General features: G+C 38.2%; 1 protein-coding gene across 4 annotated transcripts in view; it reads left to right on the top strand.

Annotated features, from left to right (window-relative positions):
* The window catches only part of aglb (amylo-alpha-1, 6-glucosidase, 4-alpha-glucanotransferase b), a 34186-nt gene extending 9067 nt beyond the window's left edge, over window positions 1–25119 (top strand). For 2 of the 4 annotated variants that reach the window (XM_079805595.1, XM_079805594.1), the window contains exons 11-34: window positions 1839–1978; window positions 2080–2267; window positions 2503–2626; window positions 5294–5457; window positions 5602–5703; window positions 7043–7198; window positions 7969–8119; window positions 8329–8453; window positions 8738–8850; window positions 10496–10630; window positions 10787–10917; window positions 10995–11131; window positions 11240–11373; window positions 11458–11633; window positions 13352–13454; window positions 13526–13751; window positions 15904–16021; window positions 16112–16247; window positions 16420–16532; window positions 17779–17990; window positions 19261–19358; window positions 20736–20823; window positions 20914–21047; window positions 24387–25119. In XM_079805595.1, the coding sequence (XP_079661721.1) occupies window positions 1839–1978; window positions 2080–2267; window positions 2503–2626; window positions 5294–5457; window positions 5602–5703; window positions 7043–7198; window positions 7969–8119; window positions 8329–8453; window positions 8738–8850; window positions 10496–10630; window positions 10787–10917; window positions 10995–11131; window positions 11240–11373; window positions 11458–11633; window positions 13352–13454; window positions 13526–13751; window positions 15904–16021; window positions 16112–16247; window positions 16420–16532; window positions 17779–17990; window positions 19261–19358; window positions 20736–20823; window positions 20914–21047; window positions 24387–24504 (3322 nt within the window). In that variant the 3' untranslated portion in view covers window positions 24505–25119. Of the gene's footprint in view, window positions 1–1838; window positions 1979–2079; window positions 2268–2502; window positions 2627–3448; window positions 3573–5293; window positions 5458–5601; window positions 5704–7042; window positions 7199–7968; window positions 8120–8328; window positions 8454–8737; window positions 8851–10495; window positions 10631–10786; window positions 10918–10994; window positions 11132–11239; window positions 11374–11457; window positions 11634–13351; window positions 13455–13525; window positions 13752–15903; window positions 16022–16111; window positions 16248–16419; window positions 16533–17778; window positions 17991–19260; window positions 19359–20735; window positions 20824–20913; window positions 21048–24386 lie in introns of all 4 variants that reach the window. The other 2 variants (XM_079805593.1, XM_079805592.1) reach the window with 1 other exon arrangement.
* Window positions 25120–25679: the final 560 nt, after the last annotated feature.

Raw genomic sequence — 25679 nt, 5'->3', positions numbered from 1 at the left:
ATAACTACATTAATTATATAACACGCATCTGAATACCTCTTAAAGTGGTAGTTCACCCAAAAATGAAAATTAGCCCATGATTTACTCGCCCTCAAGTCATCCTAGGTGTATATGACATTCTTCTTTCAGATGAATAAAATCAGAGTTATATTAAAAAAAGTTCTGGCTAATCCAAGAATTATAATAGCAGTAATAGTTATAACATGGGGCTCCGGGGTGTTAATAAAGGCCTTCTGAAGTGTATCGATGCGTTTGTGTAAGAAAAATATACATATTTAAAACTATCAAGTAAAGCTCCAGCCGATCGCCTTCCGTGAAAAAGTGTTGAAAGTTCCTTCTCGCAATTCAAGATGCGTACGTGACGTCATTACGAGCTTACCTGGTCGCATTAGTCTTTCAATCGGCAGAGGCACTTTCAACACTTTTTCCATAAATTGAATACGGAAGGCGGTCGGCCAAAACTTTCCTTTATAAAGTTTTAAATATGGATATTTTTCTTACACAAACGCATTGATTCGCTTCAGAAGACCTTTATTAACACCCCAGAGCCTTGTGGAGCAGTTATTTGACGGACAGATGCATTTTTTTATGGACTTCAAAAACAGAACTCTTACTGCTATTATAATGCTTGAATTATCCTGGACTTTTTTAATATAACAATTTTATTCGTCTGAAGAATGCCAAATACACTTAGGATGACTTCAGGGTGAGTACATCATAGGCTAATTTTCATTTTTGGGTGAACTATCCCTTTAAGTTGCCATGGCTACTTGCACACCCTCAAAGTTACCTCTGTTTTTGGAACTGAAAGTTGAGGTTATCCGCTACTTACTTAAACATATCCCCCAGGAGAAGGAACAATTTAAATGGTGAACACAAACGAGATTAAACAGACACCGCTGAACTAAATAAACTCATTATGATGGTAACCATGGAGACAGACGAGTGGCGGGAAACTGAACAAAGAAACATGTGACAAATGAAAACAAACTGAAAGTCCATGAACAAAACTAAAACAAACTGAACATAACTGTGACACCTACTGCTTTTAAAACATTTACTACTAGGCTTAAGAGATATAAGCAGTTTAGATGGAAAGGATCTCAAGCTGACTAGCTGAAGATGTTACTGTAGCTTTACCCATTAATAGACTTCCTTGAAAATAAATTCCAGCACAGTGCTACAAAAACCAAAATGAAATGACTCTTCACAGTAGATAATGCTTTACCATGAACTCTGTTAGAGAGCTACACATTGCAATTTAGCTGTTCAAAAAAATACCTTACCTTTTGAGTAATAAAAACACAATTTCCCCATTTAAAAACATTTCAAATTCCTCAGTTCTCACCATCTCTAAAAAGCCAAGGTAATGTTGATTCTCGTTTTATTATGAGCTTTGACACATTCTCTTTTTGCCAGCAGACTCTCCTCTGTTTTGTTTCTTTTTTTTTTTTAAATAACTTTGAGACTGCAAATGCTCTAAAGAGCATAACTTTGAGAGAACTGTTTCCAGAACTTAAACCAAAGTTCAGAGAATGTTCCTTGTTGTAAAAGAGGTCAGCCACAGCTTATTTTGTTATTTATATGATGCAAAAGAGCAAGTAAATCTTCACAGACATAGATCAGAAAACAGACCGAAAATATACAGTTCTGCTGTTATGTATTTCTAGTCAAGGGCCTAAAAAAAAAGCATTTTAATGCCACAGATATATCCAAATGACAAATTTTTCCTCGGAAGTGTTCATTGTAGCCGCATGATATCTTGTAAGCTTAGACTGGCAGATAGAGAATGGCAGATTTACAGTTTTCATCCTTGTTTTGTTGTTTTATTGATTCAGATATTTCACCTTCCCATTTGAGGACATGCCCATGGAGCAGGAAACCCAGCTGATGCAGAATCAAAATGAGGCTTGTCATCTGCTCGCCCATAATGGATGGGTCATGGGAGATGACCCGCTCAGAAACTTTGCAGAGGCAGGTGAGTCAAAATATGTGTGTAATGTGTATGTTGGTTTCTTCTGAACGGTAATAAAAATACCAGCCTAGCAGCCAGTTTTTAATTGTTGATTTATCTGTTAGGGTCTAATGTTTACCTCAGAAGAGAGCTTGTTTGCTGGGGTGACAGCGTTAAACTTCGCTATGGCGACAAACCAGAAGACTGTCCGTACTTATGGGCTCACATGAAGAAGTACACCGAGATCACAGCCAAACATTTCTCCGGTGTCCGTCTGGATAACTGCCACTCCACACCCCTTCATGTGGCTGAGGTACGTGCTCAGATTTCCACTTTATTTTTGATCAGCAGGCATATTTCATGATTTATTTATGTAAATGACATCATATTCGCCAGACATGAGCTCAGAATATTCTGCAATGTCATTGTAGATGAGAATTTTCTTTCATTTTCATGTTGTAAATATGTAGTTTCATTCCTTCTGAATTTGTACTGCAGGTTTTTCATGTGTGCCGTTAAATGTGCCATCTTATATGTTGTGTCTATAGGCCATGTTAGCTGCAGCCAGAGTGGTCAGGCCCAATCTTTATGTGATAGCTGAACTCTTTACAGGAAGTGAACAGCTTGACAATTTGTTTGTTAATCGGCTGGGGATAACCAGTCTCGTCAGAGGTACTGCGGACTGCAAGAGACACGTGTTTGGCCTTGATGCTCAATTTGCTCTTTGTGTTTTTTCCCCCTCTTCTTTGCTTTCTCAAAACATGCATTTCATGTGCACACAAATAATTCTACATTAATGCCATACTTCATTACTAATACATCTGCTTTATATCCTTTATGCAACCTGAGCATGTTCCTACTCATTGCCATGCACTTCACACCTTGTCTGTCTTGCTTAATTTACTTTCACCCATATCTATCTATCTATCATCTATCTATCTATCTATCTATCTATCTATCTATCTATCTATCTATCTATCTATCTATCTATCTATCTATCTATCTATCTATCTATCTATCTATCTATCTATCTATCTATCTATCTATCTATCTATCTATCTATCTATCTATCTATCTATCTATCTATCTATCTATCTATCTATCTATCTATCTATCTATCTATCTATCTATCTATCTATCTATCTATCTATCTATCTATCTATCTATCTATCTATCTATCTATCTATCTATCTATCTATCTATCTATCTATCCATTGTTCCATCCATCCATCCAAACACCCATCCATCCATCCATCCATCCATCCATCCATCCATCCATCCATCCATCCATCCATCCATCCATCCATCCATCCATCCATCCATCCATCCATCCATCTATCCATCCATCCATCCACCCACCCAAACACCTACCCATCCATCCATCCATCCATCCATCCATCCATCAATCCATCCATCCATCCATCCATCCATCCATCCATCCATCCATCCATCCATCCATCCAATCTCTGCTGCGGTGTGCTGGATGGGCTGCAGTATATGTTAGCTGTCGCTCGTCAACACAGGCCTGATCTGTATGTGGTGGCTGAGCTCTTCACTGGCAGCGAAGAGCTGGACAATGTCTTTATGACTAGGCTTGGTATTACCTCCCTTATCCGAGGTAAGATGCAAAGAAAATGAGAAATGCAGTTGCAGTGACACTCAGAAATAAGGAACTTGCCATGTGAAATACAAATTTACAGCAGATGTGGCATGCATGCAGTTGATTCTGACACTAAGGGCCCTATCATACACCCGGCGCAATGTGGCGCCAGCTATCGTTTAAATAGCAAATGCAATTGTGCCCATCTGTTCATCCATGGGCATGCTGGTCTGAAAACGAGGTGTGTTTGGTTATTTTGAGTACTGAAATAGACTGCACCATTGACCAACATTGCCAACCAATATTTTTTGTTATTTAAAGGAACATGCCTGAAAATAGTATACATAACCAATGTGACAACCTGCTTGCACAGAGAGCGTGCTGGGGATTATTTTCAGGAGCTGTGTAATATCATTGCGCCGCTGCACCCATGGTACGGCAGCAAAGTTACTTGATCACTACGCAGGAATGAGAGAATAGTTTCTGCCATATTGGCCTAGAAAATCGCAACTTTTCATTTTCTGTCTTAGTATACAATGCAACTATACACATCACAACATGTAACACAAATGTTGGCGTAATTATGTCACTTATTGAGCGGTAGGCTAACTGGAGCCGTTTACCTCCAGTCTTTGTGCTAAGCTAGGCTAGTTATGGCACGCACGGAGATGAGAATGATATGTATGGACTTATCTAACTCTGGGGGATACGGTGAATAAGCTAAAGTCCCAAAAAGTCGGCGTGTTCCTTTAAAGGGCGTGTTAGTAATATGTACCTATAGGCGGGTGCACAATGTGCCGCGCGTACACTCTGCTTGTTACGCGTACACAGGGATGCACAGCAGCACACAAACATTTTTAAATCATTAAAATAAAAGGATTACAATGTAAAAGATTATTATTGTGTACATAAAGATAAAAATGTATCAGAATTACCTTTTTGCAGTAATGACCAGTGAAATTGGCTACTTATAATGACCAGTGAAATTGGCTACTTATTTAACCAATTGTGGCAATACACACATGTATTTAAATTGAATCGTTAGGTTGAGGGTGTCTATATTCTGCCATGTAAATAGCGAATCCGCCATGGTGCAAGCGTAACTGGCTTTTAAAGGGAATGGGAGATGAGACTGATTGGTTTATTGCATGTTACGCCCAAAACACACCCATGACTCATTAAGTGAATAGGGACAACCCTTTTAGACCATGTGCTTGGCGTGCCGACCATTTTTCCCATTGTTAAACTAGCAAAAGTGGATTCGGACATGCCCTAATTGCACTTGTGCCGTGCGTTTTAGACCATGCGCTTAGATTGTTAAAATAGGGCTCTAAATTATTTGGACTTATTCCTCGAAATGAGCTAAAACACCACAGCTGCTGTTGATAGAGTTTGAGTTGTATTTCACACAGAATATCCTTCGACGTGAGATATTAGATAGATATGGATTTGTTCTTAAACTACTGGCACTTTTATGTCACAGGAGTTAATTTTTTTGCTACTTTTCAAAATAGACCTTGGCTTAACATTTAAAATGGACATTTGTAAAACTGATTATCCCAGCAGTGTATATACTGTATATATACAGAGTGTACACAAATTAATAGACTGAGAGTATGAAAAGTGCCAATAGTTGAAAGAACACCCAAATTATACAGCAACATGAACCCTGTCATGTAAATTTTGACCTTTTTATCAAATGTCCCATTTAATGATAAGATTTGTTCTCATATCATCAGAGGCCATGAGTGCTGGAGACAGCCATGAGGAGGGTCGGCTGGTGTATCGCTTTGGAGGGGAGCCTGTAGGGTCATTCGTACAGCCAAACCTCAGGCCTTTACTGCCGTCTATTGCTCATGCCATGTTTCTGGATGTTACCCATGACAACGAATGTCCCATTCAGGTCAGCAACAAAATCCTGTATTGTATTTTCATTTTAAATTTTTTATACCATGAGGTAATTATGACTTACTTTACTGTGTATTTTATACTGTTTAATATTAACTTTTAATATGGAAGATCTGTTTTTCTTATTCTTGTCTTGTAGATTCGTTCGGCGTATGATGCTTTACCCAGCTCTGCTATCGTCTCTATGGCCTGCTGCGCCTCAGGCAGCACTAGAGGATACGATGAACTCGTACCTCACCAGGTAAAACTCTGTGCAGTGACTTTGGCTGTGACCTAAACTTAAACCTAAAGGCCTTGCTGTCCAATCAGTCAATGATTAAACAGATAGTGTTTTGGTACAAAGGCACCTCCTAAGGAAACTGGTTACAGACAGGCTTCCAAGTCACTAAAGTCACTGATCTAAAACAAATTCAAGGAAGTAAATATTTAGTAAATATTGAATGAATGCAGTGCTTATCATGTTATAACCAGACTTCCCACTTCCCCTGAAGGGAGCATTTTTCTGCTGTTGAAAAGTTTGTAAAATGTTAATTAAAGGAACACGCCACTATTTTTAAAACTAGGCTCATTTTCCAACTCCCCTAGAGTTAAACAGCCTGAAAATAGGCTAACTTCCGTCAACATAACCAACAATACAACCTGCTTGAACAGGGAGCGCGCTGGGGACTATTTTCAGGCGCTGCGTAATATCATTGCGCCACTGCACCCATGGTACGGCAGCAAAGTTACTTGATTATTACGCAGGAATGAGAGTATAGTTCCTAGCCATATTGGCCTAGAAAAAAAGCAACTTTTCATTTTCCGTCGGCCTTAGTACATGATGTAACTACAGTAGAGTCAAGTTTTAAATTGCAAAAATATCAAAACACTTTGGTCATTTTTGAGCGAGATGCTAACGGATTCAATCAGATTCAATGATCTATGCTAAAAGTGCTATCGCCAGACCCGGAGATCAGCTGAATGGATTCGAAAACGGTACAACTCGACAGTTTAAATGAGCCTATTTTCAAAAATAGTGGCATGTTCCTTTAAAACTTTTATTTAGCAAGAACATTAAATTGATCCAAAGTGATAGTAAAGACATTTATAAGTTTCAAAAGATTTCTAATTTAAATAAATGCAGTTCTTTTGAACGTTCTATTTATCAAAGAATCCTGAAAAATCATAGTTATCAACATTGTTTCTTTAGCAGCAAAATCAGCATATTAGAATGATTTCGGAAGGATCATGTGACACTCAAGATAAAATTTTAATTTAAAAAGATAAACACAATTTAAAGTATATTCAAATAGAAAACAGTTATGTTAAATTGTAATAATATTTCACAATATTACTGTTTTACTGTATTACTGTTTACTGTATTCAATCATGGTGAACATAAGAGGCTTTTAAAAACAATGGTAGGATAATACAAATATTTATTAATTTTTATCAAAAGTAATCTGATTACATAACACTCATTACCAACACTACAAATATGCACATGCTTTTTTACCCACACAATGGTGCTGGTGTCGTATCTAAACCAGCACTAAATCTACTAAATCTAATAAAGCAACCAACATAGTTTTTTTCTTCAGATTTCAGTAGTAAAGGAAGAGCGTCTGTACCCCAAATGGAATCCTGAAGCACTGCCCTCTTCTGTCGGTGAGGTGAACCTCCAGACTGGTATAATGGCAGGAAAGTTGGCCCTCAACAAACTCCACCAAGAACTGGCAGAGAAGGGCTTCACCCAGGTTAATGTTACTCATATCAGATGTTAAAAACATGTATTATTATTAGTCACAACCACCAACAGCAAGATGAGACTTTGATACTTATTGTACTTTGATACTTACATTTGATACTATTGAATTGACTTAGCCGACACTTGTATTCCTCTGGATTAAACTGAAATTAAAGAAGCTGTTGTAACAGTTCATACCTCATACCAAAGTTGTTTATACAGGGATGAACTTACAATTGAAGTTCATTTTGAAAGCAGAAATGTGAAGCTCATGTTTCGCTAAAACACTTAGAGTGGTCTAAAATGTATTTGGACTTTTAAGAGACACTTGAAAATGTATGAATGCATTTTTCAAATATTAATCTTTTTTATATATCTTTTTATTGTATATTTAATTATTTTTTAAAAACATTTTTATTCCATTCTTATTTTAAGACAATGCAGCCTTTTTTTGTATAAACCTTGTATTGAAAAAAAAAATTTAACCAATAATTATAAAATATCCTTTTTGAGCCTTTTGCAGTTGTTTTGATTTATATTTCTAAATAAATTACCACTGAGTTTTACTGTCTAAACCAATGACATTCAGACATTCATTAATTTTCCAAATGCTATTTTCAAACCCATATAAATTTATTCTTTATGTATTAAAATATGTTATTTGAGCTGTAAAGTGGAGGTGGGACTAATTGTAATATTTAAACCTAAAACCTACGTCTCTCAGTCTTATGTACACATGGATGTCTGTTTCTTTGTATGCGTTCATCATGCATGTCACAGGTTTATGTAGATCAGCTGGATGAAGACACCGTGGCTGTGACCAGGCATTGCCCCAGCACACATCAGTCCATTGTAACTGTGTCTCGTACAGCCTTTAAAAACCCAGAAACACACCAATACAGAGAGCATCTGGCCCCCATGTACATCCCAGGTACAGAGACGCAAACACTCATAGTGCTAAGTTCTCTTTGCTTTCCAATTACGCTGTTGAAATCAAAGTAATCTTATTTGTTGTAGAGCACATCAAGTAGTTAATTAAATTTTCTCTTCAAATGTCACTGAAGTTCACCTTATTGTGAATCAGTGGTACTTATAAACCAGTTAGACACGTTCTGTCTAATCTGTCATCTCGTTATGCAGGTAAAATTGAGGAGGTGATTTTAGAGGCACGCACAGTCGAGAGAAACGCTGAGTCATATGTGAAAGATGAGACGTGCATTAACGGCATGACGAACTACACGGTTGCGATCCGTGAACACATCCAGGTAACATGACACTAGTGCCGGGCACAGCAGTGCTGTCACATGAAAGGGAGGGGTGTCATGAACATATTTATGTCTGTATGCTGTCATCAGGCAGAGAAAAGACTAACAGACAAAGAACCTGTTCTGTGTGAGTTCTGGGTAGTAATTGGTATGCTCTTTTCTTTCTAGGAATTCAGTAGCTTCTACGTGTATAGTTACTTTAATGTGCAGATACTTGTCGCTATGTGTGCAGAGGTTGTCCCTACTAATGTAGGCCTGAATATAACACATATTTTTGTTTTCAGTTAAAGGACAGTGAAATTGTAAAACAGGGAGATGCCACCACAAAGGGCCGCATTGAGTTTGTTGAGGAGATTTTGTTTGAAAAGCTCACTCCCGGTAGTGTAATTGCATTCAGGTAATCATACTCAGACCAAAGGAAATTAACCCTTTTTAATGCAATCTTATATAATGTGTTTCACTGTTATTAAACTTGTAATATATATATATATAATATTTTAATATATATATATATATTTTTTTAATAATCTTTAATTTAGTGCTGTCAAATTTAGCTTTAATTTAGTGCTGTGCATACACCGATCAGGCATTACATTATGACCTAACATTGTGTTGGTCCCCCTCTTGCTGCCAAAACAGCCTTGACCCGTCGAGGCATGGACTCCACTAGACCCCTGAAGGTGTGCTGTGGTATCTGGCAAAGAGAAATTAGTAGCAGATCCTGTAAGTCAAGTAAGTTGCGAGGTGGGAGGACTTGTTTGTTCAGCCCATCCCACAGATGCTCGATTGGATTGAGATCTGGGGAATTTGGAGGCCAAGTCAACACCTCAAACTCATTGTTGTGCTCCTCAAACCATTCTTGAACCATTTTTGCTTTGTGGCAGGGCACATTATCCTGCTGAAAGAGGCCACAGCCACCAGGAAATACCGTTTCCATGAAAGGGTGTACATGGTCTGCAACAATGCGTAGGTAGGTGGTACGTGTCAAAGTAACATCCACATGGATGGCAAGGTTTCCCAGCAGAACATTTCCCAAAGCATCACACTGCCTCCATCGGACTTGCCTTCTTCCCATAGTGCATCCTGGTGCCATGTGTTCCCCAGGTAAGGGACACCTTTCTATCAGAACCAGCATTAACTTATTGGGCAATTTGAGCTACAGTAGCTCGTCTGTTTGATCGAACCACACGGGCCAGTCCCTCCCCACGTGCATCAATGAGCTTTGGCCGCCCATGACCCTGTCGCCGGTTCACCACTGTTCCTTCCTTGGACCACTTTTGATAGATACTGACCATTGCAGACCGGGAACACCCCACAAGAGCTGCAGTTTTGGAGATGCTCTGACCCAGTCGTCTAGCCATCACAATTTGGCTCTTGCCAAACTTTTTTTGAAGAGATAATCAGTGTTATTCACACCTGTCGGTGGTCATAATGTTATGCCTGGTCAGTGTATATATATATTCTGTATAATATATATATAAATCTAATAATGTATACACACACACACACACATATTATTTAAACACAAACTTTTATGTTAGATGTGATTAATCGATTTGACAGCACTTATATAAACATTGTGCAACCCTTCGCCACTGAAGCTGGCAAGGTATTTGACCACAAACAAACCAACACAAATATAATGTCATGATAATATAATCTTGTTGGGGATCATGGGTTGCATAAAAGGAGAAATACTGTTATTATTGTTTTCCACGGAGCACTCATAAAAAATATTTTTAAAGGAACTTCCATAGATTTTTCCACACACTTCATCTTTCAATCTCCAAAAAGCCAAAAATTATAGACCACAAGTCATATAGACCACTTTTATAGTGCTTTTAAAGTGCTCTTTTGTCCTTTTTGGAGATTGAAAAATGTAGCAGTATGGGAAAAAATGTGTGTGTGAGTGTGTTCCATCGGAAAAAATAACAGCATTTGATTGTTTAAAGCCCCATGAGCATGAATAATTTTAGGTGAACTGTTAATATTCATTAAATGAATATTAATGAATTAATTTCAACGTGTAACTGATTTCACAGGGTGAGTCTTGACCCAAACTCTCAGAAAATGGTCGGCTACTTGCGGACTCAACTCTCTCAGTTCAACCGGCTTTATAAATCCGGCAGTCTGACTGACAGCAATGTTCCTGGCATCCTGAAAATATCTCTAGAATTGTAAGTCATATTTACCTTTATCTTATTCAAACTCAATTCTTGTTAAATATCAACTGTGCTGCTGTTTAACAGTTCATTACATAACGACATGAATCCGTTCAGTTGCTTTCAACTCAATTCTCTCACTAAGGCCTGTTGTTTTAAATTACATGGCAGTTTAATGTCCAAACTGACTCTGGCCGAGCTGAACGTGTTATTATTCCGCTGTGATGCGGAAGAACAAGAAGATGGTGGTGGCTGCTACAATATACCATCCTGGATGCCGCTGAAGTACGGAGGCCTGCAAGGTACCGCAATACCCAAATAACATTGGCCACTGTAGTCATGTGACTGTGAATAAACATCATGCTTTCATTACTCATAGGTTTTGTGTCAGTGTTGTCTGAGATTCGTCCCAAAAATGACCTCGGACATCCGTTCTGTGACAATCTCAGGCAAGGTGATTGGATGATCAATTACGTGAGCACTCGACTGATAAATAAAGGCGGAGCTCTGCGGGAGGTAGGAAAGGAAATATGTTTTTTAGTAATGTTTGAAAACTAAACGTAACTTTTTTGCACTTTGATGTGACATACTTTTTGTCTAAATTAATATTTCTGATTTTCACAGGTCGGAAAGTGGTTTAGTGCTGTATTTACATACCTCAAGCATATTCCACGCTACTTGGTGCCATGCTATTTTGATGCCATTATTGTTGGGGCGTATGCCACGGCTGTAGAGGCAGTTTTCAACCAAATGTCCAGGTTTGATTTGTTCTCTGTGTAAGTTTAATATTTTGTGAGTAATATGTGTAATAATGTGTGTAATCGGTTTCATTGAAATGACAGCTTTGTTCAGACTGGGTCGACCCTGGTCAAGCAGCTGGCCCTGGGGTCAGTTCAGATGTGTGGGGTGGGTCATGTCCCTGCCCTGCCGCCCCTCTCCCCTGAACTGGAGGATGTCCCGGTCCGACTCAACAGTGTAACCAAACAAGAGGAGCAGTGTTGCGTTTCTCTTGCTGCAGGTTGGATTCATACACATTTTCATTGAATGTAAATAATTTGATTGCCTGGGCTATTTATATTTATTTCATGCTTTAAATGTCCTAAAACATGGCCTTTTTAGGCCAAAAAACACCCATTACATATTGGCTAAAATTGAGATGCCAGGCCTATAATATCATGCATATAGTACCATATTTACATACAGTACTTTGTTGCTGACATTGCAATTTGATTAAAAGAATTATTATTGATGTACCAACTCATACACTTCTAAAATGTTTTTATTTGGCTTAAATTGTGTGGGAGTGACAATTAAATAAGCTGATTTTTTTGGTCTAATTTTAAAACTTTACATAGAGCACTTTTGTTTTGTTTTTAAATGTTGTGCACTCTCATAATGCACAGTACATACAATATGCCATAATTACGACATCAGATAAAATTGTACAGGCTATTGCAGAGTTAAAGAAAACAATGGGCCTCATTCACTAATACTTATTCATATTCATATGTATATGCACAGGAGAACTTCTCACAAAAATGTTCTGCCTAATTCACAATACATGTCTAATGTTAGTTAATGTGAGGTTTGCAAAATGACTGACTGCATGTCGGAGGTTACATAATGCACATTTTTACTGGTATTTGCAATTTGCTTTCTGCTCAACCTTTCCTTTACAGTAGGCATTTTCAAACTGTTGTCTGGGGATTGAAAGGAGTCTAGAACAAAATGAATAAATAAAATGAATAAATAATAATAAGATTAAAAATAAATAGTTCATACAAAATGTGATAAAACTATTAGTTATTAATTTTAGATTGTTTTCGTTTTTCAGTGAATAAATTGTATGTTTATAAAAGATAGATGCCTTTTAAATTTTAGGATGGGGGTTATTTGGGGGGTCCGTGGTGTCTAAAAGATTGAAAAACCCTGCTTTACAGCCTTTTGTCACACCTCGAGAATTACCAAGTGTGCCATTCTCAAAACCAGTTTAAACCCAATAAACACCTTTTGTACACACCCAGATTACAGATGTCTCATAGCTGTTCATACAATGTATCTGCATTTTTATACAGAGAAACTTTGCTGCTCCAGCTATAATTGCACCTTTTTCTTACTCTTTTACTGTATATGTTGATGGAATATCTTTGGATACAATTTCAACTTAGCACAGGTATAAGGCCATCCAGAGTATTTGTGGTTTCAGTTGTTCCTACATTTTTCATGAATTTAGACAACATTTTAACATAGGCGAATCATAATTTGCTGAACACCGTTTCTAAGAATGAGGTCAGAGAAGTAGCCTCATTTCCTGATTAACCAAAAATCATGGATCCAGAGAGAAAGAGCAGCTTTAGCTTAGGGTCCAACAATTTATCAAACAAATCTCAAATACATTTTTATGCAAAAAATCAACAGAATGCTTCAACCAAGCTAACATTCTGTTAAATATTTGATTGTCCCTTCCATATTAAAATGCATTGAGTAAGATAAAAATGGTATGTAACATTTTATTTGTGAGTGTACATCAATAATTATTTTTTTATGATTAGATTTTAGATGTAAACATCAATCATAGAGTGTGTAAATATATCATTATGGCACTATATACATATTATTTTTGGCCAGGTTTAAAATGTATCAGTCAGTTTTATACAGTATGTCACAGGGGTTCCTACTGCCTGTAAATCTTCAAAAAAATTCATAAAACAGTTACTGGAATTTTCATCCGTGTAGGTCTGCCGCATTTTTCCACTGGAATCTTTCGCTGCTGGGGGCGAGACACGTTCATTGCTCTGCGTGGTCTCATGCTTTTGACTGGGAGGTACCTGGAGGCCAGGTGAGCATCTAATTTTAGAATGCATACTATACATTCTGAAATAATCTTCTAATTTGGTGTGTTTCCAACAGAGATATCATCCTAGCCTTTGCTGGCACGATGCGCCACGGTCTGATCCCTAATCTGCTGGGTCAGGGTGTTGCAGCCCGTTATAACTGCCGTGATGCAGTATGGTGGTGGCTTCAGTGTATCCAGGACTACTGTAACATCGTGCCCAACGGCACAGATATTCTAACATGCCCTGTGTCACGTATGTATCCCACTGACGATTCTGAGGCGCAGCCCTTGGGGACAGTGGTAAGAAGAAAGGAAACGACTGCTTATTATACTTGATACAGTACAATAGACCTTTGTCAGGGTAGCGCCATAATTCATTTTTGACTGGAAAGAAAACTAGGCTGTGATGGATGGAGTTAAAGAGTTTTCAGTTTTTAACTGTTTAACAATATACCGATTGTTCAGCTGCAAAACATCTTTCGAAAAATAATCCAGTAAAACTCCAGATTTAAAAGTTTAGTTGTGAAAATGACATGATCTAGAACCTTTATACAATGAGTGCCATTGTAAAGACAGTACGTCTATTCCTCACAGCCTCGTTTTCATCCACATTAAATTCAATATGGCATGTAACCTGAACCTTCAGTGCTTCAGTTTTTTTTGCTTTTTTAATATTTTGTTACTTAATCTACTACACTTCCATATAACATCCAAAATATTAGCCACTGGAATTAAAAAAACAATTACCACAATTACCTATTGCTTTAGCATTGGCTAGCATCTTTCAAGGCCTTTTTTAATGAAAGTTTTTTTTATAAAAATGTGACTTTGCTCATATACTAAGTTTAATATCATATGCTTTATAATATATCCATACTTAAGTGTTTAGATATTGTTTACTCACCCTCAGGTTGTTCCAAACCTGTGTGAATTTTTTTCTTCTGCTGAACATAAAAAAAAAGATTTTGAAGAATGTCTGTAACCAAACAGTTGCTGGGCCGCATTGACTTCCATAGTATTTTTTTCTCTCCATACTATAGAAGGAAGTTGGGCCCAGCAACTGTTTGATTACCCATATTCTTTAAAATATCATATATAAACTCACCTAAAGGATTATTAGGAACACCTGTTCAATTTCTTTTCAATGCAATTATCTAATCAACCAATCACATGGCAGTTGCTTCAATGCATTTAGGGGTGTGGTCCTGATCAAGACAATCTCCTGAACTCCAAACTGAATGTCAGAATGGGAAAGAAAGGTGATTTAAGCAATTTTGAGCGTGGCATGGTTGTTGGTGCCAGACGGGCCGGTCTGAGTATTTCGCAATCTGCTCAGTTACTGGGATTTTCACGCACAACCATTTCTAGGGTTTACAAAGAATGGTGTGAAAAGGGAAAAACATCCAGTATGGGGCAGTCCTGTGGGCGAAAATGCCTTGTTGATGCTAGAGGTCAGAGGAGAATGGGCCGATTGATTCAAGCTGATAGAACAGCAACTTTGACTGAAATAACCACTCGTTACAACCGAGGTATGCAGCAAAGCATTTGTGAAGCCACAACACGCACAACCTTGAGGCGGATGGGCTACAACAGCAGAAGACCCCACCGGGTACCACTCATCTCCAATACAAATAGGATAAAGAGGCTACAATTTGCACAAGTCTCGATTTCTGTTGAGACATTCAGATGGTAGAGTCAGAATTTGGCGTAAACAGAATGAGAACATGGATTCATCATGCCTTGTTACCACTGTGCAGGCTGGTGGTGGTGGTGTAATAGTGTGGGGAATGTTTTCTTGGCACACTTTAGGCCCCTTAGTGCCAATTGGGCATTGTTTAAATGCCACGGCCTACCTGAGCATTGTTTCTGACCATGTCCATCCCTTTATGACCACCATGTACCCATCCTCTGATGGCTACTTCCAACAGGATAATGCACCATGTCACAAAGCTCGAATCATTTCAAATTGGTTTCTTGAACATGACAATGAGTTCACTGTACTAAAATGGCCCCCACAGTCACCAGATCTCAACCCAATAGACCATCTTTGGGATGTGGTGGAACGGGAGCTTTGTGCCCTGGATGTGCATCCCACAAATCTCCATCAACAAGGCAAGATGCAAGATGCTGTCCTATCAATATGGGCCAACATTTCTAAAGAATGCTTTCAGCACCTTGTTGAATCAATGCCATGTAGAATTAAGGCAGTTCTGAAGGCGAAAGGGGGTCAAACACAGTATTAGTATGGTGTTCCTAATAATCCTTTAGGTGAGTGTATATACCATCCTTTTATGGTGCTTTTTTGTCTTTTTGTAGCTTAACAGCCCCAGTTCTCAGAGTGCTATATTGAAAGGTGTAGCCAGAATATTATTCAAAAATGTTACTTTTTAATATGCATATATTGGCATGGTTTCAGTTTGACTGAATGCTGTTAATAATTTTTGTTCATCAGATTCACGACCAGCCATTATATGTGGTCATTCAAGAGGCTATGCAGCATCATATGCAGGGAATAGAGTTCAGAGAGAGAAACGCAGGTCCGCAGATCGACCACAACATGCGACATGAAGGTGAGTCATTTTCTAAGAATGCACAGAGGACTCTGTTTTCCATGTCTGTCTCTAACCATACCTTGCTTTTGCAATTGCCCTGCCGCATAGGTTTTAACGTGGAGGCCAAAGTAAATCCCGAGACAGGCTTTGTTTATGGTGGAAATCGCTTCAACTGTGGGACGTGGATGGATAAAATGGGAGAGAGCGATAAAGCTCATAATAGAGGTGCTCCAGCCACACCCAGGTACCATAGTGACCTGCTAACATACCTGTCATGCTGAACTTTTATTATTGCTCCACTATATTTAGTACAAAAGAATGCTTTCAATGTGAAGCACTGAGACTAAGTGGCTTTGAACCTGGATATACCAGTCCTCCATACGTCAAGTGGATGATGGCATTGTGTTTATGTTCAGGGATGGCTCTGCGGTGGAGATTGTAGGTCTTAGTAAGTCAGCGGTGCGTTGGCTGATGACGATGAATGAGAGTGGAAATTTCCCATACTCCTCTGTCACAATACACAGAGATGGTTCGTCCTCTATAATATTCTCATTCTCGATGAAAATGTTAGTGTTTATTATTTTATTATAAAATAAGGGGCCAGTAATTAAATTAAATTTTATTTCAAAATAAGGTGAATTTTTATTTTATTTTATGTTTAATATTATTTTAATTTAATTTTATTTTATTTTAATTTTATTATTATTTATTTTAATTATATTTAATGGTATTTTATTTTTTAATTAAATGTTTAGTAAAAAATATATATATATTTTACTTTATTATTTTATTGTGTGGTATGTGACTCACTTTGAGTTCCTATTCATAGTTTTCACGTGTCGTCACACGTTTATAGGAACGCCCACCTGGAGGGCAAAACAAGGCTCTCCTCCATTGCCCGCTAGTCATTTTGACCAGGTTTGTAGTCAGTATTAATGCGGTAAGACAGTGATATTAAAATACCAAATTCAATATACACCTTATTGATGTTGCATACTTTGTACAGGAAAGCAGAGGAACACTGAATATTAGTGCAACACAAGGTTTCTCGTCAGGTGTTTTCCCCATCGAAACCCATTATAAAGAAAACACGTTGCATTCATATTCTTGCCTCATCTACTCGCCTGTACAGTATATAGTATGCGTCATCAAAAAGGTGTAAACTGAATTTGATCTTTTAATATCACTGTTTTAGTACATTCCGGCACTTTAAGGGTGGGTTGCACTAAGGATTCTTTAGCCTGTCGTCAGTTCACCCTCCGTCTGCTGCTGATCAGCTCTATAGCGTTTTTTCTGCTTAATTAATCTGTTTAAAATGAAGTGGTGCAACAACTCGATTTAAAATAAAACCCAGATCAACAAATTCTTTAAACTTTGCTTAATTTAATCCTTATTGGTGCAGCTCACCCTATGGTGTTTTTCACGTTAAGCGTTTTAAAAACGTCCCGCTGTTTTCAGTGATTGAAATACTGCAGCAGGTGCTGTATATGGATCATAAGTGCCCAAAACGTGCATCTTGTTTACATATTTTTGTTTTAAGATGGAAATTTGACAGGCTTGTATAGTTCTATGGAGTTCTATGGCGGTTTTGCCCTCCAAGGCTCCGCGACTATGAAAACTATGAATACTGCACTGTTGAAAAGCCACACCTTCAATTGTATCACACTGTTATGAACTAAAATATATTTACAGTATATTCAGCTGACAGCATGCTAATCACTTTTCATATATTTTAACGATCGATCATCATGACCATCACAATATGATTTGTCCAGGAGCAGAACAGTCAGTGTCATATAAGGAGTGGAATCAACTGATCCAAAAACATTTTGAAAGGTTATTCTACGTGTCGGATGACCCTGCAGACCCAAATGAGCAACATCCTGACTTGGTCCACAAGAAATGCATTTACAAAGACAGTTATGGGTGCTCTAGCCCCTGGTGTGACTACCAGCTCAGGCCTAATTTCACCATCGCCATGGTGGTGGTGAGTCCTAGTGCTTGTAAAAAAATGTTTCAAGTGTTTTGGAGATTGTCCTCTTATACAGTTGTAAGAAAAAGTATGTGAACCGCTTGCAGAATCTGTGAAAATGTGAATAATTTTAACTAAATGAAAGAGATCATGCAAAATGTTATTTTTTCTTTAGTACTGTCCTGAATAAGATATTTTACAGGAAAAATGTTTACATATAGTCCACAAGACAAAAAAATTACACATTCAAAAGTTTATGAACCATTGATTCTCAATACTGTGTGTCGTTCCCTGGATGATCCATGGCTGTTATTTTATTTTGTGATGGTTGTTCATGGGTCCCTTGTTTGTCCTGAGCTTTTAAACTGCCCAAAGTTCTTCAGAAAAATCCTCCAGGTCCTGCACATTCTTCAGTTTTCCAGCATCTTTTGCATATTTGAACCCTCTCCAGCAATGACTGAATGATTTTGAGATCCATCTTTGAGTCCCTCAGTTGTCCTCAGTGCTGAAACACAACTATTAAAAAAAGGTTCAAACATTCACTGATGCTCCAGAAGGAAACACAACGCATTAAGAGCCGGGGGTGAAAACTTTTGAACAGGATGAAGATGTCCAAATTTTTCTTATTTTGTTTAGATATAAAAAATATATATAATTTAGTACTGCCCTTCAGAAGCAACAGAAGATACTTACATGTTAAATGTACCTTGATCTTCAAATTCACTCCCCGGCTCTTAATGCGTTGTGTTTCCTTCTGGAGCATCAGTGAATGTTTGAACCTGTTTTAATAGTTGTGTTTGAGTCCCTCAATTGTCCTCAGTGTGAAAAGATGGATCTCAAAATCATACAGTCCCTGCTGGAGAGGGTTCAAATATGCAAAAGATGCTGGAAAACTGAAGAATGTACAGGACCTGGAGGATTTTTCTGAAGAACGTTGGGCAGTTTAACTGCTCAAGACAAACAAGGGACTCAAGAACAACCATCACAAAACAAAAACAAAAAAACAGCCGTGGATCATCTAGGTAACGACACACAGGATTGAGAATCAATGGTTCATAAACTTTTGAACGAGGTCATTTTAATCAGTTCTGCTATTTTTTTTTCTTGTGGACTATATGAATTTTTTTTTAATGTAAAATATCTTATTCAGGACAGTACTAAATAAAAAATAACATACATTTTTGAATGATCTCTCTTATTTTGTTAAAATTATGCACATTTTCACAGACTCTGCAAGCGGTTCACATTCTTTTTCTTGCAACTGTATAATATTTTGTTTCACCAGGCACCAGAGTTGTTTACAGTGCAAAGAGCCTGGAAGGCTTTAGAGGTTGTAGAAAAGAAGCTGCTCGGTCCTCTGGGAATGAAAACACTGGACCCAGAGTAAGTAGAAAACAACACCTGCTGTCTGCCTATTGACTAAGCATCTACTTGTGTTAAAGGGATAGTTCACCTAAAAATGAAAATTAGCCCATGATTTACTCACTCTCAAGCCATCCTAGGTGTATATGACATTCTTCTTTCAGACAAATACAATTGGAGTTTTATTAAAAAAGTCCTGGCTCTTCCAAGCTTTATAATAGCAGTGAATGGCTGTTTCTGTTTTGAAGTCCATAAAAGTGCATCAATCCATTATAAAGGTGCTCCACACGGCTCTGGGGGGTTAATAAAGGCCTTCTGAAGCGAAGCGATGCATTTGTGTAAGAAAAATATCCATATTTAAAACTTTACAAGCTGTAATCTCTAACTTCCGCTAACTGTTGTACGCGCGTTTACGAGAGACTGACGTTCCAGCGTATGACGTAGGACGCTCCGGTGAGAATATGCTAGTTCTACCCTAAAGACTCGGGAGGCGAGAATAACATTTGAATAAGATTTATTTACAGTTTGTATACAATGAGTATTGAAAAGATGAAATGATAAAGTTCCCCGTCCATAGTCCGAATCCGGAGGGTTGCGGATGCTTGCAGTTCTTGCCTGAAGATGAAGGCAGGGGCGGAGCCTACCCCCTGATGTATGAACAGGGACCGACCTGGTGGTGGTGGGGAGGATGGGGGTGAATGCCGGCGTCAGTATCTGCGAATGCAGTAATGGGTGGGAACAGAACTTATATACTACAGATGATGAATAATGATTGGCTAGATAGATAATAATGAATGACGTGACATTTAAGTCTTCCAGGTAGAACTACGCTATAGAGCTTCCATTTCTCGTGAGAACCAAGATTTTGTTTTGCTCTATTCTCTTCACTTCCGCGTTTGTCACCGTAACTTACGTTATGCCTGCGTCTTAAGTCATACGCTGGAACGCCAGTCTCTCGTGAACAGTTAGAGCGGAAGTTAGAGATTACAGTTTATAAAGGTAATCTCTTACTCAAACGCAATGCTTTAGAAAGCCTTGATTAACCCCCCAGAGCCGTGTGGAGCACTTTTATAATGGATAGATGCACTTTTATGGACTTCAAAACAGAAACAGCCTTTCACTGCCATTATAAAGCTTGGAAGAGGTAGGATATTTTTTAATACAACTCCAATTGTATTCGTCTGAAAGTAGAATCACCTAGGTTGACTTGAGGGTGAGTATATCATGGGCTAATTTTAGTTTTTGAATTAACTATCCCTTTAAGAATGCGCTCTTCTGGCTGGCTGACTGGACATGGTTTGATAAGTGTTTTTGTCCAGAACAAGAGTATATGTGCATCTGTGAAGTCATTCACATGTAGATATCTTTGATGTTAGCATGTCTGTATTTGTCTAACAGTGATCTGGTGTATTGTGGCGTTTACGACAACGCCCTGGATAATGACAACTACAACTGTGCGAAAGGATTCAATTATCACCAAGGACCTGTAAGTATATTTATAAATTCTCTCGGATGTGAGAGAGTTCTTTTTTCTTTTTCTTTTTTAAACCATGCACATTTCATTATTTGTTTTCAGGAATGGCTGTGGCCAGTTGGATACTTCTTACGAGCCAAACTTCATTTCGCTAAGAAAATGGGCCAAGAGAAGTACAACGAAAGCGTGTACCTGGTGAAGAATGTTCTGTCTAGACTTTATTCCCATTTAGAAAGGTATTGCAGATCTCACACAAAAATGTTATTTTTTGCATAACATTGAATCTACAGGAGATTGAGGGTGTGTTCACACTTGGCATGTTTGTTTTGATAAACCAAACATGCCAAGTGCACACTGTGCGATTTTGCCCACGATTTGGCCATCTGAGACAGATTCCTATGATCCTAGGCTCTTTGATTGTTAGTTTGACATGTTCACCGGCAGCCGATTAATGACTGCTGCTATCAAATTTGACCTCAGACGAAATTCTGGCAGTGTCAGAAGATTTGGCGCACAGTCCTGCAGTGTGACTTTTCCTACGACGACCATCAAATTATCTTAGTTTTTCAAGACAAACTAAGACCGAAATGAGCGCTTGAGATTTCTTTGTAGCCACCATATCAATCTTGTGTGTAATTCAGCTCACTGTAACCGAACGTGTCATTGATTGATGATATAAAACTCTGAACTAGATTTTCTTGCGTGCGTCCGTTTTTAACGCGCCTTGACTATCGCTCTTGACTAAACTTACACTCACCTACAGTATTATTAGCAACACCTGTTAAATTTCTCATTAATGCAATTATCTAATCAACCAATCACATGGCAGTTGCTTCAATGCATTTAGGGGTGTGGTCCTGGTCAAGACAATCTCCTGAACTCCAAACTGAATGTCAGAATGGGAAAGAAAGTTATTGGTGCCAGACGGACCGGTCTGAGTATTTCACAATCTGCTCAGTTACTGGGATTTTCACGCACAACCATTTCTATGGTTTACAAAGCATGGTGTGAAAAGGGAAAAACATCCAGTATGCGGCAGTCCTGTGGGCGAAAATGCCTTGTTGTTGCTAGAGGTCAGAGGAGAATGGGCCGACTGATTCAAGCTGATAGAAGAGCAACTTTGACTGAAATAACCACTCGTTACAACCGAGGTATAGAGCAAAGCATTTGTGAAGCCACAACACGCACAACCTTGAGGCGGATGGGCTACAACAGCAGAAGACCCCACCGGGTACCACTCATCTCCACTACAAATAGGAAAAAGAGGCTACAATTTGCACGAGCTCACCAAAATTGGACAGTTGAAGACTGGAAAAATGTTGCCTGGTCTGATGAGTCTCGATTTCTGTTGAGACATTCAGATGGTAGAGTCAGAATTTGGCGTAAACAGAATGAGAACATGGATCCCTCATGCCTTGTTACCACTGTGCAGGCTGGTGGTGGTGGTGTAATAGTGTAGGGGATGTTTTCTTGGCACACTTTAGGCCCCTTAGTGCCAATTGGGCATCGTTTAAATGCCACGGCCTACCTGAGCATTGTTTCTGACCATGTCCATCCCTTTATGACCACCATGTACCCATCCTCTGATGGCTACTTCCAGCAGGATAATGCACCATGTCACAAAGCTTGAATCATTTCAAATTGGTTTCTTGAACATGACATGATTCACTGTTCTAAAATGGCCCCCACAGTCACCGGATCTCAACCCAATAGACCATCTTTGGAATGTGGTGGAACGGGAGCTTCGTGCCCTGGATATGCATCCCACAAATCTCCATCAACTGCAAGATGCTATCCTATCAATATGGGCCAACATTTCTAAAGAATGCTTTCAGCACCTTGTTGAATCAATGCCACGTAGAATTAAGGCAGTTCTGAAGGCGAAAGGGGGTCAAACACAGTATTAGTATGGTGTTCCTAATAATCCTTTAGGTGAGTGTAGATCTTACAGTGTGACATGGCTTACAGCGGGGATCATGTTCGTACAGTCTGATAAGGAACAATCGTGAAGGGCTATTGTAAATCGCACAGTGTGCACCCGGCTTAAAACGAACCCTGGTGCAATTGCTCTGTTAGTGCGGTTGATTTGAATAAGTGTGAACCCTGGTGCGCACCAAACAAGCAGACAGAGATTGCTTAAAGATGGGTCTCGGCCCACTTCCAAGCAACTCTGGTGCAGTTTGAATGAAATATGAATGCAACAGGGACCGAAGACATGTAAACGAATCAAAAACGGACATGATGTCACAAGATGCGACCGTAAAAAGGGCAGAATGCTCAAGAATACCTGTTTTTCCCTTCATAATCGTGAGGTTGCCCATCACAGTTCGGTACAGGGATCAGAACCGCGTCTCCTTGCAGCAGATCTTCATTTGCAGTGTTGGGGGTAACGCATTATAAGTAACTTGAGTTATGTAATCAGATTGCTTTTTACAAGTAACTAGTAAAGTAACGCATTACTTTTAAATTGACAACAAAATATCTGAGTTACTTTTTCAAATAAGTAACGCAAGTTTTTCCATTCATTGACTGACAGCTCTCTTGTCCTTATGTTGAGTGAAATTGCGAGTAAATAGTGAGGTGTTGTGTTTGTGTGAGTGTGTGTCAGTGTGTATGTGTGTGTATGAACATGATGGTTATTATTGTAGTTCTAGACTAAATGTGAGCATTTACTCATCTCACTTGCACAAAAAAATATTCAGAATTCTTCAAAATGAATAAAATCAGTCAAATCAGTCACTACGCAAACCTCCAATAATGAAATATGTTAAATAAAACAAATATTTTTATGCATTTAATCTCACTTTATTGACCAATGTACTTGCTGCTTACCCTTCGATGTTTCAGTTAAACCTTAGGCAAAAATTACTTTAAATGTTTTAGTTTTTTATTGGTGAAGTGTTAAACTTTCTTCTCCTGCGTCCAATTCTTCTGTAATCTAGAATGGAAGCACAGCTGAGAGGTTTGTTTGAGCGATACCATTTCCTTCCGCTTTATTATTCCAATTTTGACGTGAAAGGGTCTTTACATTTCCCCGAAAATCAAACTGCCCAGGTGAGAACGCAACGCGTTACTTTTCTTAAAAAGTAACTAAGTACCACAATTAGTTACCTTTTAAGGGAGTAATGCAATATTGTAATGCATTACTTTTCAAAGTAACTTTCCCCAACACTGTTCATGTGTGTGTGTGTGATGGAGGGATTCCTGTTGTTGTTTTGACTCCTTTACAGATTTTCTAAGCTCTTCACAAGTTCCCAGCTCCATCATCTACCATCATACAGTGTATATACGCACATACAGCGAGCGTTTAGCCCAGCGCACAGCATTGTTTTGGATGTTCGGTAAATATAGGTAATAAAAGCCAAACAATCAGGTTGTGAATATATCCCTTTGCACTTAGGTTCGGTGTTAAAATGGCAATGTGAACTCGAAGGACTAAATGTTTTCTTTTTTTTTTGGTCCAGACCAAGCAAACTGAACTACAAGTGTGAATACACCCAGTTTAATAATTTAAAGTATTTGAGTCATTTGCACAGTATACAGCAGCTCATATCTATATGTTGTCTTTGTTCTAGATCACCTTGGAAAGGTTTACCTGAGCTGACCAATGAAAACGGACAGGACTGCCCATTCAGTTGTGAAACACAGGCCTGGTCTATCGCCACTGTTCTGGAAGCCCTCTATGATCTATGATTATGTCAAGGACATTGTATATCTCACATACTTCTCGCCATCGAACAGAGAATTTCAGAGGACATTATTTTACATTCAAAAGCTTGTGAAGACACAAACGTGTGCTGCTACTCTTTGATTGTTTTAGTGTTGTTTTTAGAAATTCTTTATACATTGATTGATACTACCAGCATATGCAGATTAGGTTTGTTGGTTAGATTTGTGATTTATTAAACACATCTGATGATCCCTCAAGACAAAGAATAGATTCCTTACCTTGAAATAGAACCTTCATTTCATTCTTTAAATTTATATAAAAATCTTTGACCTATAAAACAGATCTTACTTTAGATCGGCAATATGGGCGGTCTTTCCCAAGGGCAACGAAAGCTTGTTTCAGAGTAGATGAACCACAATTTAATGAGTTATTTTCAGCTTTATAGAAGATACTAAATATGTTCAGTGTAAATGTAACTCTCTATGGTACAATGTTGGCTTTGTCACCTTGATTTTTTGTCCCTTTCTTGTTATTCAGAAAAAGAAAACATTGTATGGTTAGAATTGCAAAGGCATTTCTGTTTCCTGGTAGCCCGTACATGAAAAATACATGCTGATTTAGAAATCCAAAGATTCCTGAACATTTCTTCTGCATTTGATTTCCCTCTACATCTTAGACATTGAAAGATCAACTTTGTCTAACCTACAGTTTTACAGGAAATTGTGAAAACTATATACATTATTGACACTACATTGGAATTAGAGTAATGTGATTTCTCACTGGGAAGTTTTTATTGATTATAGTAGCATCAGTTATATTATTGAGGTTAAATGGAAAGGACAAAAAGAAGTGCATCATTCACTATGACAGGATGATCACTTCATTATAGAACAATACTGAAGAATAAGTAATGATTCATTTAACTTTTAAAAGTTCCAAATCAATCTTCACAAGACCATTTAACTTAATTAGATGTGAAATTGGCCATTGAGTAGACAAACGAGTACAATTTCTCAAACGGTTTCCCTCTTAGTTTTATTAACCTGTTTTCTGTTGAAAATACATGGAAAATATATTGCTTTCTCCCCCGTGAGGTGAGGTCTCAAAGGTGGTAACAAAATGTCTTACAATTATTTAAAATAATTTTTAAAAAATGTAAATGAATTTTATTAATTAATCTTTTTTGTTGTTGTTGTTG

The sequence above is a fragment of the Gobio gobio genome (assembly GCF_949357685.1).
Source record: "Gobio gobio genome assembly, chromosome: 23".
Taxonomy (NCBI): Eukaryota; Metazoa; Chordata; class Actinopteri; order Cypriniformes; family Gobionidae; genus Gobio; species Gobio gobio.
The sequence above is the reverse complement of the archived record's forward strand: the minus strand, read 5'-3'. Positions and strand labels throughout refer to the sequence as shown.